At 48.6% G+C, this 15,119-nt stretch overlaps 4 protein-coding genes across 4 annotated transcripts; 1 reads left to right on the top strand and 3 right to left on the bottom strand.

Annotated features, from left to right (window-relative positions):
- Window positions 1-484: 484 nt before the first annotated feature.
- Window positions 485-4,285, bottom strand: FSUBG_12172 (DNA repair RAD16; the record flags this gene model as incomplete). The annotated part of the gene is made up of 5 exons (XM_036676934.1): window positions 485-2,011; window positions 2,060-2,545; window positions 2,592-3,513; window positions 3,569-3,785; window positions 4,093-4,285. 5 exons carry the CDS (start codon window positions 4,283-4,285, stop codon window positions 485-487), a joined length of 3,345 nt encoding a protein of 1,114 aa, XP_036532339.1.
- Window positions 4,286-5,538: 1,253 nt separating this feature from the next.
- Window positions 5,539-7,941, bottom strand: FSUBG_12171 (ectonucleotide pyrophosphatase phosphodiesterase; the record flags this gene model as incomplete). Its single annotated transcript, XM_036676933.1, has 2 exons — window positions 5,539-6,038; window positions 6,096-7,941. 2 exons carry the CDS (start codon window positions 7,939-7,941, stop codon window positions 5,539-5,541), a joined length of 2,346 nt encoding a protein of 781 aa, XP_036532338.1.
- A 2,893-nt stretch (window positions 7,942-10,834) lies between these two features.
- Window positions 10,835-11,761, top strand: FSUBG_12170 (nad dependent epimerase; the record flags this gene model as incomplete). Its single annotated transcript, XM_036676932.1, has 1 exon — window positions 10,835-11,761. One exon carries the CDS (start codon window positions 10,835-10,837, stop codon window positions 11,759-11,761), a length of 927 nt encoding a protein of 308 aa, XP_036532337.1.
- A 475-nt stretch (window positions 11,762-12,236) lies between these two features.
- FSUBG_12169 (mannan endo-1 6-alpha-mannosidase DCW1) lies at window positions 12,237-14,518 on the bottom strand (the record flags this gene model as incomplete). The annotated part of the gene is made up of 3 exons (XM_036676930.1): window positions 12,237-13,670; window positions 13,813-14,141; window positions 14,203-14,518. 3 exons carry the CDS (start codon window positions 14,516-14,518, stop codon window positions 12,237-12,239), a joined length of 2,079 nt encoding a protein of 692 aa, XP_036532336.1.
- Between the last annotated feature and the right edge of the window lie 601 nt (window positions 14,519-15,119).

Below are 15,119 nucleotides of genomic sequence, written 5' to 3'. Positions count from 1 at the left end.
TATAGAGACTGGACGTATCTATTTACGAAGCAGCGAGTAGTCTTTGTGTATTCTGGTTCACACCATGCATACAATACAGACACGCCCATTCTCACCCCCCAGCCGGAAACAATGTGATATATACCGAAATCATTTCTCTAACATTTAACATGGTTCATCTACGGATTGTTCGCCTTAGTGCAACATGCACGCCGCCTGCAATCAACAGTGACCAAACATCTGCGAAGCGTTTTCCTTAAGTTCACACTCCAAAATATCCCACGGGGAATCCTTTTCCATATCCCGTTGCTCACATGATCGCATCGAGGAAATTCCTGCGTCGAATTGACGCCGCGAGGTGGTTGTTCGGCTCCCCCGATGTTGAGGTCTCAGCCCTGTAACTGTCATAACTCGTCCACGTCTAAAAAAGCAAGCCGTACCCCGTAATACCGTACAATGCGATAATTGATACCGTGACAGACGGCTTTTGGCCGGAAAACATATATTAGCGGCTGAATCCGAAAAGATTCTTGAGGTCGTTGATGCTAAGACGACCAATCTTGCTGCCTGCAGTCTCGTCCAGTGCAGCCTCCACCATCTCTTTTTTCTGGTTTTGCAATTCTACGATTCGGTCTTCGACAGTCTCCTTGGTCAAAATGCGATACACCTTCACCTCCTGTTGTTGCCCAATTCGATAGGCTCGATCAACTGCCTGCATCTCGATGTATGGATTCCAGAAAGGGTCCATGATTATCACACGAGATGCAGCGGTAAGGTTCAGGCCTGCATTTCCAGCTCGGAGGGAAACTAGCATAACCTTGGTGTCCTTTCGCTCGCGGAAGTTCTGAGCTGCAACGTTGCGAAGAGTTGCTGACATTGAACCATCATATCTCTCTGGCTTAGCCATCTTCTCATGTGACATGGCAACCTGTAGCAGATCCAATAGCAGGGTCCACTGAGAAAAGATGATGGTCTTCTCGCCGGTTTCCTCGATCTTCTTGATGAGATTCATGCATTCTGTGACCTTGGCGGCGGGTTCCCAAGTCTTGCGCAGATATCGCATATACTTTTTGAACGCCTCGCGGTTCTTGTAAGCCTCCTTACGCAGTGTCTTAAGCATGGCAGGCTTGACATCCAACGACTTCCCCTTCCCCTTGTCCTTCCGTTTCCCCTTTCCTTTGCTCTGTTTCTTGACCGATACCTTTTCGTCCTCATCCGGAAATTCGTCGTTAACGATGAAACCTTTGAGATTGCCCTTTTTGTCTACCTCATCATCTGACTCGTAGACTGACTCTGACTCTGTTTCTGAGTCGTCGCCCGCGTCAGATTCATCGGCAGCTGGTTCAGTACTGGATTCTTTCTTGACGGTTTCCGGCATGTGCACCTCACGAAAGGTTTCGTAGGAAAAACACTTGGCAGGGTCGAATTGGCCGCGACAGACGGGGCACTTAGCCCGGCTGCTTTCATTTCCTTCCTGCAAATTAACCGCAGAAGCGCTTTCAACAATCTTAACAAGGCATTCACTGCAGCTATCATGGCCGCAGGGAATAAAAAAGCTGGGGCATTGAACGGCATCATAGCAGATAGGGCATTCGAACCCCTCAACCTCCTTGATCCTATCCACTATAGCTTGATCCAATTCTTTGACCAGCTGTTGTTTTTCTTCATCCGGGATAGACGAAGAGGCGGCCTCGTCGACATCCAGATTGAGATGTGGATGGCAACAAGCCTGGCGCAAGCGAAGCAAGAGAACAAGAATGTTGGAGTAGTTCCTGCTGACCGTCCCCTCCCGAAGATATTTGCTGAACTGGACCCTGGCATGCTTCTCAAGCTGCGAATAGAAATCGCGCTCCTCGGGTGACAATTCGGCATAAATGATTTCTTCCGTCTTCTCAGGGAGCACAAGGATAGGCTTACCGTTGAGTTTTGAGCTTTTCTTACGTCGGAGCATGATGGCTTTGAGAAGTGCTTGTAGCTGCTCCATGGCACTGTGTTTGGGGTCTCCTTTGCGGCCAAATAGAACACCGAATCCCTGACTGACTATTAGCGACAAAATGTTATTGAAGGCTGATTGGCATACCTGTTGGAACTTTTCCCACTGCGAGTACGGTTTGATCTGCAGGAACCTGACAAGAGAGTACAGTTCTATGATTCCATTCATCATGGGCGTTCCTGTCAGACACCATCGGTGGATCGAACTCAATTTGGTGCAAGCTTTGGCACCCTTTGTGTCCTTGTTCTTAATGCATTGTGCCTCGTCAAGAATGATACGGTAAAATTTGGCCTTGGGGTGTAGAAGTGATAGTTTGGAACTGATGGTCATGTCATTCCAGTTGATGACTACTCCCCTTTCTTTATGATCCTCCTCGATCTTTTCAACTCGCTTGAACTCTTGTGCCACCGTACCATAGGTTGTCAGCACCACGTCGTATCTAAGTAACTCATCAATCGAGGCCTTTTTGCCGTGATGAATATATACTGAGAGCCGGTGTGTTGGTTTGGTCTTCGTAGCAATTTCTTCCTCCCATTGACGTAGGAGAGCCACAGGGGCGACGATGAGGTTTGTCTAACATCTTAGTACACTAACTTGTTTGTCAATCGGAGATACGCACTTTTGGCCTTGTGGGTGCCCGTCGGTCCAAGAGGAGCGAAAGTGTTGAAATGGTCTTGCCAAGACCCATGTCGTCAGCAAGAATACCACCTTTGTTTGTCCCTGATTCCATCTTTTTCATCCAGGCTAGAGCAATGTCCTGATGGGGATACAGGGGTCTCTTCAACCCTTCTGGTGTCTTGCCTAGACCTGCTTTGGGAAGATCCATATCAGCAGAGATATTTTTCAAGAGAGCATCAAGTTCTCCTTGGTCTAGCTGGGGCGTATGGAAACTGTCCGCTTCTCTCGCGAAACTCATCAGCTGAGGGTTTATTGGCCTGCCATCGGCATCTAGCCCGCTCACGAAGTCAAGTCCGCTACTCCATCTGGTCAAATCGGCGAGTCCTGAGAAGTTTGTTGAAGAACCGGGTGAGCTGTAATTGTTAGGCCAGACGCCAGCAGGAGGCGCACCAGGATGACGCCTAGTCAGGTCTGGGTAGTTCATGCCAGAAGCCAGGATTGGACGACCAGAAGGAGTTGGTGGTTGGCGAGTAACAGATCCTGCGAAAATAAGATCGGGGTCGTCCTTGATGGCATTATGGTTTGAGGATGCTGCCACAGGGATGTACTGAGGGACCATTTGCCTTTGGGGTATGTTGAAAGCTGGCCCGGCGTCTGAGGAATCGTCCCAGCGCGCATCATAAGCACCAGGGATCCAAAAGAGGTCGTCATCTGCGTCATCAAGCGGGGTAGAAAGGGCAGGCTGACTGTTCATGAGTCGTGTAAAGGCGTTATTTTGAGAAGATTGTGAGCCTGAAGGTTGATTGGAAGGGCCTTGGCTCGAAAGTTGTCTCGCGAGCTGTTGGTCTGCCCATTCCTGCTTTTGTCTCTCTTCCGCCTTGAGCTGTTCAGCGATGAAGTCGGACTCTATGTCATCATCGTCCCTGGTGTTCTTCCGTCAGCAGTGAACGAGACAATAACATTATCAAGCAGCTTTACCCAGTAAGGTCTATGAAGTCAATATGGTCGTCAGCATTGCCGTAGGCCATGTCAGTCGAGAAGGTATGATCTTCCGGGGAAATGCGGCGTGTCTTCGCATGATTGTCATGGAAGGAGAGGCGAGCTGAGTCGGCACCCCTTTTTCGATCAGGTAAACGCCAGACACCGTGTCGTGATGGGGACTGCATGGCTTTTGATGCTTCAGACTCACCATCCTCTGGAGAAAGGTCAGCTTGGTGCTCTTGGCGGTAGGACTATAGAGTGATGAAATCAGGGATTGGAAAGCGACACAAGAAGTTAGAAGATCCAGTTAGAAGAGCGTGGGTGCTAAAGATATGACATGGGCAATAAAGAAGAAATCACATATGAAATATGGAGTAGTTTTCAAGGGCTTCGTACCTAGAGTTGATGATCTAGGGAATCGATCTTTGGGGACGTGGTGATGAGATTCACCAGCTGCAAGTGATATGTATTAGACAACGAGAAGCAATGCCGCTAGGTTTATGCTGAGGGGTGGAACATACTAGTAGTAGTAGGCTCCTTCTTCAGTTTCAAGGTTTGAAGAAGCTTCTTGAGGCGGACGATCTCCGAGTGAGCCTCTTGTCTCATATCCTCAGCCCCATCATACGTTGCCTCCGAGAGGGACTCTAAGACAACCTTCTGCACTGTCAGCTCCTCCTGGATCTCCTCGACACTCATGGAGGTTGTGTCAGCCATCTTGTGCTGCAGCCTTGAGAAAGGCGAATGAGACAGCGCACAGGCGCAACGACAGCATTCAAGGCCCTCTCGGTCAGCGACAGCGACAGGCCACCGGAGGCAAGGGGCCGCCCATGAATGTTCCAAGGGTACGCAGCAAGACCTCCGGATTGCTTAAGGCGGCAGGGTAGTGGTGACCGGCCTATCAGAATCCCTATCACGATCTCGCGGTACCAGTTATCGCAAGATGAATCGTGTTAAAGAACGTGATTCTTCGCACGCGCACAAATGAGGATTGCAAGCGGCTGAAGTTTGATGCCGGTTTATTGTAAAGTTTACATTGAATTTTGAGGTGGAGCTCCTTCAGGGACGATTATACCGGGAGTATGGGAAGGAGCTCGCCGCGTCACGCGTTAAGCGATTCACTGGAGTTGAAAGTGGAGGGGGGGGGCCTGAGGAGCTAATGCAGGCAGCAACAGCCATGGATTGTCCCTATTGTAGTGGGGGAGGGGCAATCATGGATGACAGGCAGTGCTCCCCCACCTTGAAATGGAATGGATCCCTTGCATGAAACCATTGAATCATTATCAGAGCCTGCCTTAGCGCCGCCTGAACTGAGTTAGGTACCTAGCCTACAGTACCTAAGTAGGTAGTCATTTTCAGATGGAGATCTCTCTCTATACGGCATTATAACATAATAAGGAGCCTCACATAAGGCAGTTCTTGAGTAAAAGGAATGACTCCAAGGTATTATGACTACACCTACCAACTTACCTTAACCTTGACTAGACACTACCTATGCAGGAAGCTGAGAGTGCAACAAATGTTCTTTGGCCGTGTCTCAAATGCCACCACCTCTTTGATGCAGGCAAAAGTACGTTTTCAAGGGAATAGGCTATGTGAATGAACACCTACCTACTTACCTACATGCAGTGTACACCGCCTCTTGATTAAATGTCCTTATACGTGGCACTCTTGCAAAGAGCACAAAGGTCACACAAACAAAGTGCTGCACCAGTGTGAGGTGAGCACAGCATTCCGCCTCATTTTCAAACAGGCAAGGTTGAAAGGAGAAAAAGGAAAGGATATCAGATTTATACCAAATTTGCTTGGACGAATCTCAAGCCTCGCCATGCCCGTCGCAATGTCAAACGCCTTGTGCTCCATATCATAGCCCCCTTGAACGCCGAAAAATACAAAGAAATATGCACAATATTTCCAACCTGAGGTACCTTGGGTATAGCCTATAGGAGTACCTAAAAGGTATTCACAATTTAATCATCATCGCCAGTGATTTTATGCCAGACTTTCTCCACTTTGTGAGTGAACCAATCCCAAATTCCTTCGTCTTTATCATCGTCATCGTCGCCACTGTCGCTATCGCTATCGCTGTCGCTGTCGCTGTCGCTGTCGCTGTCACTATCACCATCCTTGCGTCCGCTGTCCTTAGACGGAACTGCTGACTTTGATGGTTTCGCGGGTTTCTTGAGTGAGACTGTCGCCTTGGCGGACTGCGTAGGGGCAACTGGGACCGCAGGTCGTTCAGGCTGGGAAGGCTTTTGAGGCACAGTTGGCCGCTCGGGATGACTTGGCTTCTCCGGCAAAGTTGGGCGAGCCGGCTTCTTGGGGGCGGACGGAGGATCGGCAGGTTCCTCGGGTGTATCTTCGGGCTTGTGCACGCCGATAGGCTTCAGGGGAAGCCGTAAAGTTCCGTTGTTGGGGCTGGGCGTCAAACCAACGGAGTCGCACAACATGTTGTACACCTCAATGTTTTCTGGTCATCCAAATCAGTAAGTGAGAAGGAAAAGCATGCTCTCAGAAATCAACTTACGGAAAACTTCGATCTGGCTGTTCGCTGGGTGGGGGAATGCAGGGCCACGGGCAATGAAGATGGCCCTCATAAGCGGATGCTCATGGTCATAGCCATGAAGGCCCCGCGGATGATATACGAGATTCTTCTTCTTTCCTTCTTCAACATTGAACTCGTCTTTAGTTACAATGGCCCATCCTGTCTCAGGAACAACCCACAACGGGGCGATGCGGTGATGCTTGGAGAAGTGATATCGCTCGGGCATGTCGACATCACGAAGATAGACTTCGAAGTTGGGGTTTGACTTTGACTTCTCCTTGAGCTCATCATAAAGTCCTTTCAGGTCGTCGGGATTCTTGGGACGAAGACCGTAGAGCGGCCAGCCATCGATATGTTCAATCTTGTCAGTATCGATGAGGTCTTCGAGCTGGATTAGTCTTGAGATATCTGTGGTTGCCATACCATGATCGGAGACGACAATCACATTGACAATGTCGGTCAAGTTGCGTTGCTCAAGACCATGGAAGACCTGTCCCAGCATGCTGTCCACATTGCTGATGGTTTGGCGGATCTCGGTGGAGTTGGGACCGAATTTATGACCATCACTATCGACATGAGGAACGTAAGCGGCAATCAATTGTGGTCGCATGTTGCCAGTGTCCACTGTCTTGTCCTCAAAGCCCGGCATATCAAGAAACTCCATGATTCTGGCGACCTTGTTCTCAAGTGTTTCCTTTCCATTGAACTTATCCATCAAGCTTGGTTCCGTGTGAAGGACATGTGCCTCGCTTCCTGGCCACATATGGACGGCACTCCGGACCCCTTGCTTCTCTGCTGTAACCCAGAAAGGCTCTCCTCCCCACCACTTTGGGTCAAGGCTCTGGCCAGGATGGGTGTAGTAGAATTGCGATTGCATGTCAGGATCCCAGAAGGTATTGCTGACGATGCCATGGCTTTCGGGATACAGGCCTGTCGCAAGAGTATAATGGTTCGGAAAGGTGACTGATGGAAAAGACGGATGCATCCATTTCGGCGACACTCCCTCAGCAACGAACGAGTTCAAGGTAGGTGTCAATCCACGTTGGAGGAAGTCGGCGCGGAAACCATCCAGGCTGATGATGAGGGACGTGGGCGCGAAGAGGGCGGTTCCATTGCTGACCAGGGGTTGGTTCGCTTTGGTGAATCTATTCCTGCGATTCTTGGATAGCTTCCAGGCTAATAGAATCAAGATCGCGAAGCCTATGGCGATCAGGGAGTGAATGAAGACCCACCGGCGCCAGCTGCGACGTCGCTGGGCCTTTGCTTCGGCAATCATATTTAGATGATGTCGATCCAATTCGTCACTATCATCCCTCTCGCTACTCTCGCCAGTTGAGCTTCCTTCCTTCATACCTCCCTCTTCCATCTCATACATCAACTCTCCATCCTCTCCATGTTGAGCATGCTCCACAAGTTTTTCTCGCTTCTTCTGCCTCCGTTGGCGTCGAGTCTTTCGCTTCTCAATCACAAGATTTTCTGCCGAACTGTTGATAGAGCGATTTCCTGAACTGCTTCCTCGACGGCCAAATATTTTGCCTATATTAGGGACCGCGAGTCCTGAGCCACGGCGCTCCCGTTCTTTCTTTTGTCTCGAATCGGTAACAAGTCGGTCGATATCTTCCTCTTCCATCAACACGATACGATCATGAGCACGCAATTCTCTACTATTTCTCGCGCGCGAGATAAGTTCATCATCGTCGGTATCAGTATCTTGATCGCTGCGGGAGTGAAGAGACGAAGCATCGTCGTCGTATGCGATAGGAGAGAGGAACGAGGCATTGTCGCGATCCTCCCTAGAAGGATTCGTATTTAAGTTGTGAAAGGACATGATGACTTGACGTCGAGATGTCTCTCAGGAACATGAAATGTCCTCGCATCTGCTACGTCGCCGCTGTCGCATTTATTAGGGAATTTCTATTTAAGGGGACGTAAGACATGGTTAGACCCTTGGATAAGCCATGTTCAATGCCGCGAATGAGACCGGGGGCAACGCTCCCAACAACTCAATTCAAGCCGACTTTTTGATTGGCTTGGCTTGTGGGGGGGTGGATTTGAATTGAGTTAAATCTAGCCAATTAGGCTTAAATTGAGTTAAGGGACTTAAGTAAAGTAAGTCTGCTCCTAATTAGGCTAGTTAAGCACCGCAGGGAGCTTTTTTTAGCTAACTAATAATCTAAGATAAGATAAAAAGACCTACCCTAGGTCTATAGAATTTCCTTAAAAATAAAAGTAGAAGGTACCTATATATTACTAGTATTACTATACTGACTTGTGGACTTGCAAGTTAGGACTTAGGTAGACTTGACTTGTGGCCTTTTTTCCTGACTTGTAAGTCAGGGGGTCAGACTTGAATTGAATTGAACGACTTGAATTATTGGGAGCGTTGACCGGGGGTAACTTCCACCGGCTCCGTTTTCGACCCACAATCCATATCAATGGTGCGATGGTGTTGATTTAATGTTTTGATTGGTGGGTTCTACTCCGTACAGCCTTTGGATTTTGAATCAGATAAATGGCTGAATGTTCGGCCCTTCCAAGCCTCAATCAATCATTGATGATCCTTGAAACATGTCAACAACAGGAGACACATGTCACTCATTCTCTTGATAGCCACGTATTGACAGCGCCACAGAGTTAACAGACACCTTGTTGGCAAGTTTCGTCCCCCCGTATTCACATGGCTCCATCTAGCTGCATCCTAGTCCAAACACTAAAAATAGTGGCACCCTGTGCCTGTGATGGACAGACCCAAAGATTGACAGACAAAAGAAAAAATGTGCGGTTTGTGTGGATCGAACACACGACCTTCAGATATCGAATCCCGAAGTTTGACTTCAGTCTGACGCTCTCCCAACTGAGCTAAACCCGCTGTTGTTTGCATATGTTATTAGTAGTGCATCTAATGTTTGACTCCCGATAACGAATCCAAAACTAGTCCATCAATGAGGGTGAGGAATATTTCATTATCATTAGGATATTTCCACGGTGAAGGGATACCTAAACTGTGGGTTTGAAGTCATACTCAAAATACTATTTCTTAGCGCTTGCCTTGCCCTGTGTTTATTATCATCCAACGCCTGAGCTTAGCTGAACCTTGATTGACTTTCTATAATTTCCCACCTTTGCTTCCAAACCAACCCTCAGCCTCATCTCGTCCCAATAAGCTTGAAATCATAATCCTCCCAAACACATCTATATCATCTGCCTTTGCCTCGGCGAGGACGCCATTAAAGATGGCATTTGTCACCACATGGTGGTCCTTATCTCGCCACGCTTCAGCAAATTCCAATGGGGTCGCAGCATTCCATAAATATGCAGACAGTGTCCATGAGTGGCATAGACCAAGCCTTCCATCACACTGGAGCATTTTGCAGCCGGACATTATACGATATGTCTGTACAAGATAGAATGAGAACAAGAGAGTCCGCCGTAGTGACTCCTGGAGTATCCAATCTTGCCAGAAAGCCTTTGTCGGGGCTATAGGATATAGCGGAAGCGTGCCAGGTGTGCCCTCGATGTCAAACTGTGCATAGGAGAACAATGACATCGCTGAAGCTTCCAAGGCTGGAATGATTCGTTCTGCTGATGTACGAGCACCTATGTCGCCGTCGTAGAGCCTTATTATCTGGTAAAGGATGAGAGCCTGAGCATGAGCTAGACAGTCCAGGGGCGTTATTGGTGGCGGCGCTGAGAGTAGGTCGTTGACACGAGATTCTATGCTACGAAATATGATGGGAGAATTGACGCGGTTCTTGGCTAGATATAACGCACAAGAGGAGTGGGCATCTGCGTTTATGTTAGTGAGCGCAGACGGCAGTTGAGCTCTGATCTTCACCCTGCATAGAACGAGGCATGGCATCTTTATAAAGGAGTGGATGACACCACGGTGTTTGATTCTCAAGAACCATCTTCTTTGGAGCTTCTTTGATCTCATCAACAGCCCACTGAAGGCGATTCAAGATATGTGCTGAGACATTGCCAAAATCTTGTGTTGACGGGCCAGTTAATGCTAAAGGCTGTTGAGCAAGTTCTAGTGCCACATCTTCTAGTGGAATATCAAACGTATGCAGTCCATTGGAGCTTGCATCAATTCTTGAGATGATGGTGTTGAAATCTTCAATGATGGACTCGCTGATGGGAAAGCTGCCAGAAACTTGAGGGGACGGTTCAACACTCAACAGAGAGTGTGGTTCTGTCTCTATCGATTCAGACTGAGGGGTCAACTGTCCTCGTATCGTTCTTATGGGATACTGGCAAGATATCTGCCTCTGAGAGCATCGGAGACATGCGGGTAGAGCAAAGTCGCAGCGCCGCTTCGCTTTGGTGCAAGCAGTACAGGACTTCCGCCGACTTGGAGGGTTGCGGCGTTCTCGAGCGGTAAGAGACATATTAGAAAAGAAAAGCTGCAGTAGTTCACCAGTGCGCGGAGGTGAAACTAGTAATACTAATGATTATGATGTTGATGAAAGGATCGGGAAAAGTGGGACAGGGCGGAATTCCGCCCGGCGCATCTCCGGCGACGGGATGAAGTGCTATGTAGTATGTACTCTATGGGATAGAAGAGTTCCCCCAAATCTATCAGTCCGCGGGTATCTTCTATATAGCGAAGGCCTATGGCACTTCAAAGAGATTAAATAGTAGACCTTACATATCATCTGCACGCTACCTAGCTAAATCTATACACCCTGGACATCACATACACATTGTTTAACAACTTGGAAATGTCTACTCCTCAAATATTCGTCTCAGGCGCAACAGGCTGTCAGGGAGGCTCTGTCGCTCGCTACCTGCGATCCAAGGACATCGCCGTCCACGCCCTTGCACGCGATCCTAAGTCTGATAAGGCAAAAGCTCTTGAGACTATTGGGGTCAAGCTTATTCCTGGAGACTATGACAACAAAGCGGCTCTCAGAGAGGCCATGGAGGGCTGTACAGGCCTCTTTCTTGTCCTTATGCCCGACTTCACAGACCTCACTGCTGAGAGGCGATGGGCAACCAACGTCTTGAATAGTGGCAAAGAAGCTGGCGTCAAGCATGCCATCTTCTCAAGCGGCTTCAGCGCGGGCAACCCCGACCAACTGGCTGCCATGGAGCCAGGAAGCTTCACTGATATAATCATGCGAAACAAGCATGCAATTGAAAACCAGACTCGTAATGCAGGCTTCGAGCACTGGACAATCTTGCGCCCGGGAGCTTTCATGGCCAACTATGTCGAACCTTTTGTCAGAATGTATCCCGGCCTCGTTGACAAAGGAGTCTTCGCAACTGCTATGACACGCAACACTGTTCTCCCCTTGACTGATACCGTCACTATCGGAAGTTTTGGTGGCGAAGCATTTCTGCACCCAACCAAGTTTCATGGAAAGGAGATCACATATGCCGATGAGTGGATTGAAGTGGAAACCATCTTACAGAAGCTCTCCCGAGCCGTGGGAAGGGATCTCAAGGGAGAGTACCTTTCTGGTGAAGAGATAATGGAACAGAAAGCCACCAACCCTTTCATAGCTGGTCAACTTGTCATGAGAGACATGGCCAAGCTTGCGACCAAGGAAGAAGCTGAAGTATGGGGAATCCCGCTGAGCACATTCGATGAGTTCCTTGAACGGGAGACACAGTCGCTCCATGAAACATACCACAAGGCATCTTGAATGGCACGAGCACCTGAAATCCCATGAGCGGCTGATTTGATGGCATAGGAGATTGACTCTGTGAGAATGTATATGTCGATGATATTAAATCGTTGAAATGGTGATGGAACATGCGACAAATTATAGCACCAGCCAAATATCTACGTGAATCAAGTGTGCACTACTCCTACTCTGAGATATATATATTATCTTGTTGGAAAGGACAGACAACTGTGAGTTTGTATTTAATTGTGTGTAACACCTCGAATCTGCCATTATAGCTCGGAGATCTTCTTATGGCACGGCCCAGTCCAAGTTAGATAGATAATACTCAAAAGCCTGCCCACAGGCTGTCAACCGATATGCGCCGTCACCGTGAAAACGCCCCCAAAATTCCACAAGCATCCGTTAAACCCTAGTTGAGCGTGTATTGGCAAGAATGTCGGAAGTCTCAGTCCCTTGGACTAAGAAAATATGATTACCCAGCACAGAATGATCACTGTGCTACCCCGATAGCTCCTGGAGCTTCACGTTGACCCACGCCCACTTCAGCGATGTGGGCGGCACCCTTACTGTTCGTGTCGTGTGGTAGGACAGGTTCCTCGGTGCCTGGGATCGTGTCGCCTGTCGCATTCTCCTGTTGTGTGTAGCTTCTATTGCCACCAGCCGAACTTCCTGCAGCACTGTTTGATTCGCCAATACCTCCTACTGCCCAGTCTCCTCGAGATTGCCGCGCCGAGGCTGACGCTGGATAAATCCCGTCAGAGTCATATAGAGTGCTTCCTCTCATTGCTGGGTTTTGTGGCCACCCCAAAGGCATGCTAGACACCCGACGATGTTGCGCTTGACTTTGATTGGTAACCCCGGCAGGCGCATCGTTTGCAACAGGGATGTTGGTGTTTTCTTGGGAGCTGGCATTGCTTGATGTCGCAAAGACCGCAGCATTCTTTTCGTTGATGTCCTTCTTGTCTTTCTTATGCCCAAAGGCCGCGGCTGCGCCCCCACCAGCAGCCAAAGCGGCAACAGCAGCAGCGGCTGAAGATCCAAAACTCCGAAACTGATCAACGGGACCACTGTCTGACGTTTCGTCAAAGAATATCCAGAACATGCCAGCAAGGAGGCCGGCGAGAATCAAAATGGTAACAATGGCGGCACCAGCCTTATCACCGGCAGGCAAAGGTTTATAATCCAAATCAGGGGTCGTTCGCCCAACATCTTCGGCACCACCGCCAGGATTGGCTTTGCTTGTTCCTCCAGTGTCCTTCGTTAACGGAGCCGGTCGGTCCTGGATCATGCAGGCAAGAGTAACTTCCAGTGCGGCCATTTGTTGACCAATGGTGACTTCGCCCTCAAACTTGTCCTTGGTCCAGTAGAGACTACACATTCGATTGTTATCACCTCCCGTACACTTGTCCGTGGCTGCAACAGCGGAAGCACGCAAAAGTGGCATGATAGTGTCGCGGGTATGGGGGGCCCATTGCGTAGTAACAGCAAGCCAGCGGCTCAGATATGCCTTGAAAGACTTCTGGTCGAGGTTGCAAAGTTTCACGGGTTCACAAGCTACCTCTGTCATGATGTTCTTTTCAGGCCCCGAGAAAAAGACTTTGGCACCCACGAGAAGATTGTCGAGGCGATCCTTCCAAACCTGGCTTTCGGTAAAGTTGTACATGGCAGCGGCACCGAGAATCATACCGCCCGCGTTGTAAGAGAATTGATAGGGGACGAGTTTCGTGCAGTTATTGCCGATATGAGCACCGTCATAAACGTACCAGCTCTTGGGGTCAATGAACTCGACTGATTCCATCCAGTCCCATGTTTTATCTGCCCAGTCGGCATAACTGCTATTGCCAGTGAAAAGAGCGAGGCGGGCACCTAGAGCAAAGAAACAAGCCTGAGAAATTGAATTCTTGTAGTCGTAACCCCTATTCCACTACAATCGGTTGTTAGTCCATGAGTATCAATTTCGACTGATGATGATAAAACATTTGACGCTAGGCACCCCAGTGACGCCACGAAGATTTGACAGGTGATGATGGCGCAAGTCTCAAACTTGATATAATTGGATCACTGACCTGAAAGATCTGCCATCTCAAACCGCCATTGCAATGCTCTGTATCCCAACGAGCTGCCTGGGTATTGAAGACGGCTTGTGCAAGCCCAAGCCACTGTGGCTGGTCTTCTGCAGGATGGGGGAAGTTGAACTCGGCAGCCGACATAACAGTAAGTGCCCAGAATCCCTGATCATCGTTTCCTTCGGTTCTTGTCTGGTTAATAGGCATATAATCGTCGTGATCGCCAACCTGGAAAAGAAGTGCCTGTTTAGTGATTTCGACATATTGAGAATCGCCAGTGTATGCCCAATAATCGACAAGTGTTCCCATGAAGGCGCCAGCGTACCACCCTGGCAGGAATTATTAGTATCAACAGATGGAGCAATATCGACTTGGGGAATGCGTTCGTACAGTAATAAGGATCAGGTAGTAGACCTGGTGTTTGTCCGGGTTCGTCGCCATGATACATGCCAACCATATCCTTGGCGATTGATTTGGCAATCGATTTAATCGAACCTGAATCGAGTTTCCATGTCAGAATGCGCGGTATCGGGAGGACAAAGTACCAAGCAAGCGGCTCGGCAACTGTTTCACGGTGTAACTCACTCGTCGAATTAGGGTCCAGCTGGTAGGCCAAGGAAAAGCGATTGAGCGTCAGTAGCAGGGCAGCTATGATGCCGCCTGCACCGAGCCTTGGCTCCGATCTCGATGTTGACGGGAAGCGCATGTCGACGATGAAGCGAGAGCGACGATAAGCTCAAAGACGACAACGATGATGCGTGTCGAGCTTCATGAGGATGCAAAGATAAAAAGAGAAAGAAACGAGCGAAAGGATGACGATGAGAAGTGGAGAGAGACAGAGAGACAGGCGTGGGCGGAGGTTAAGGTACCTGCGAATGAATGAGTGAGTGCCCTGGGATACGGGGATTGGGATGGCAGTCCGGGGTGGCTAGGAACCTAAGAATGGAAGGAACCTCGACAAAGGAGCAGGGGTTAGGCATTAGAAGCGGGATTACCTTAAGGTACTAAGGTAGAGCTAAAGTCAGTTTAGGTGCACAAAGTACTAACTTACCTACTCGTGGATCTGACTAAAAGGGAGCCTTACTTAAAGAGTAGGCAGCAAAATTATAAGATAAGGGCAAAATCGTAGGATAAGCCTTTACCCTGCCTAGTTATAATTCTATAATTTTTACTACTTTTAAACTAAAAATTTTAATAATATTTCTAAGTATTATCTAGTTAAATTATATACCTAAAAATATTTTCTTTACTAAACCTTTAAAATAAGTAATTTTTATAATTTTAGCCTTACTATAATAGCTATATAT

Source organism: Fusarium subglutinans (assembly GCF_013396075.1).
Source record: "Fusarium subglutinans strain NRRL 66333 chromosome Unknown NRRL66333_c0000253, whole genome shotgun sequence".
Classification (NCBI taxonomy): Eukaryota; Fungi; Ascomycota; class Sordariomycetes; order Hypocreales; family Nectriaceae; genus Fusarium; species Fusarium subglutinans.
The sequence above is the reverse complement of the archived record's forward strand: the minus strand, read 5'-3'. Positions and strand labels throughout refer to the sequence as shown.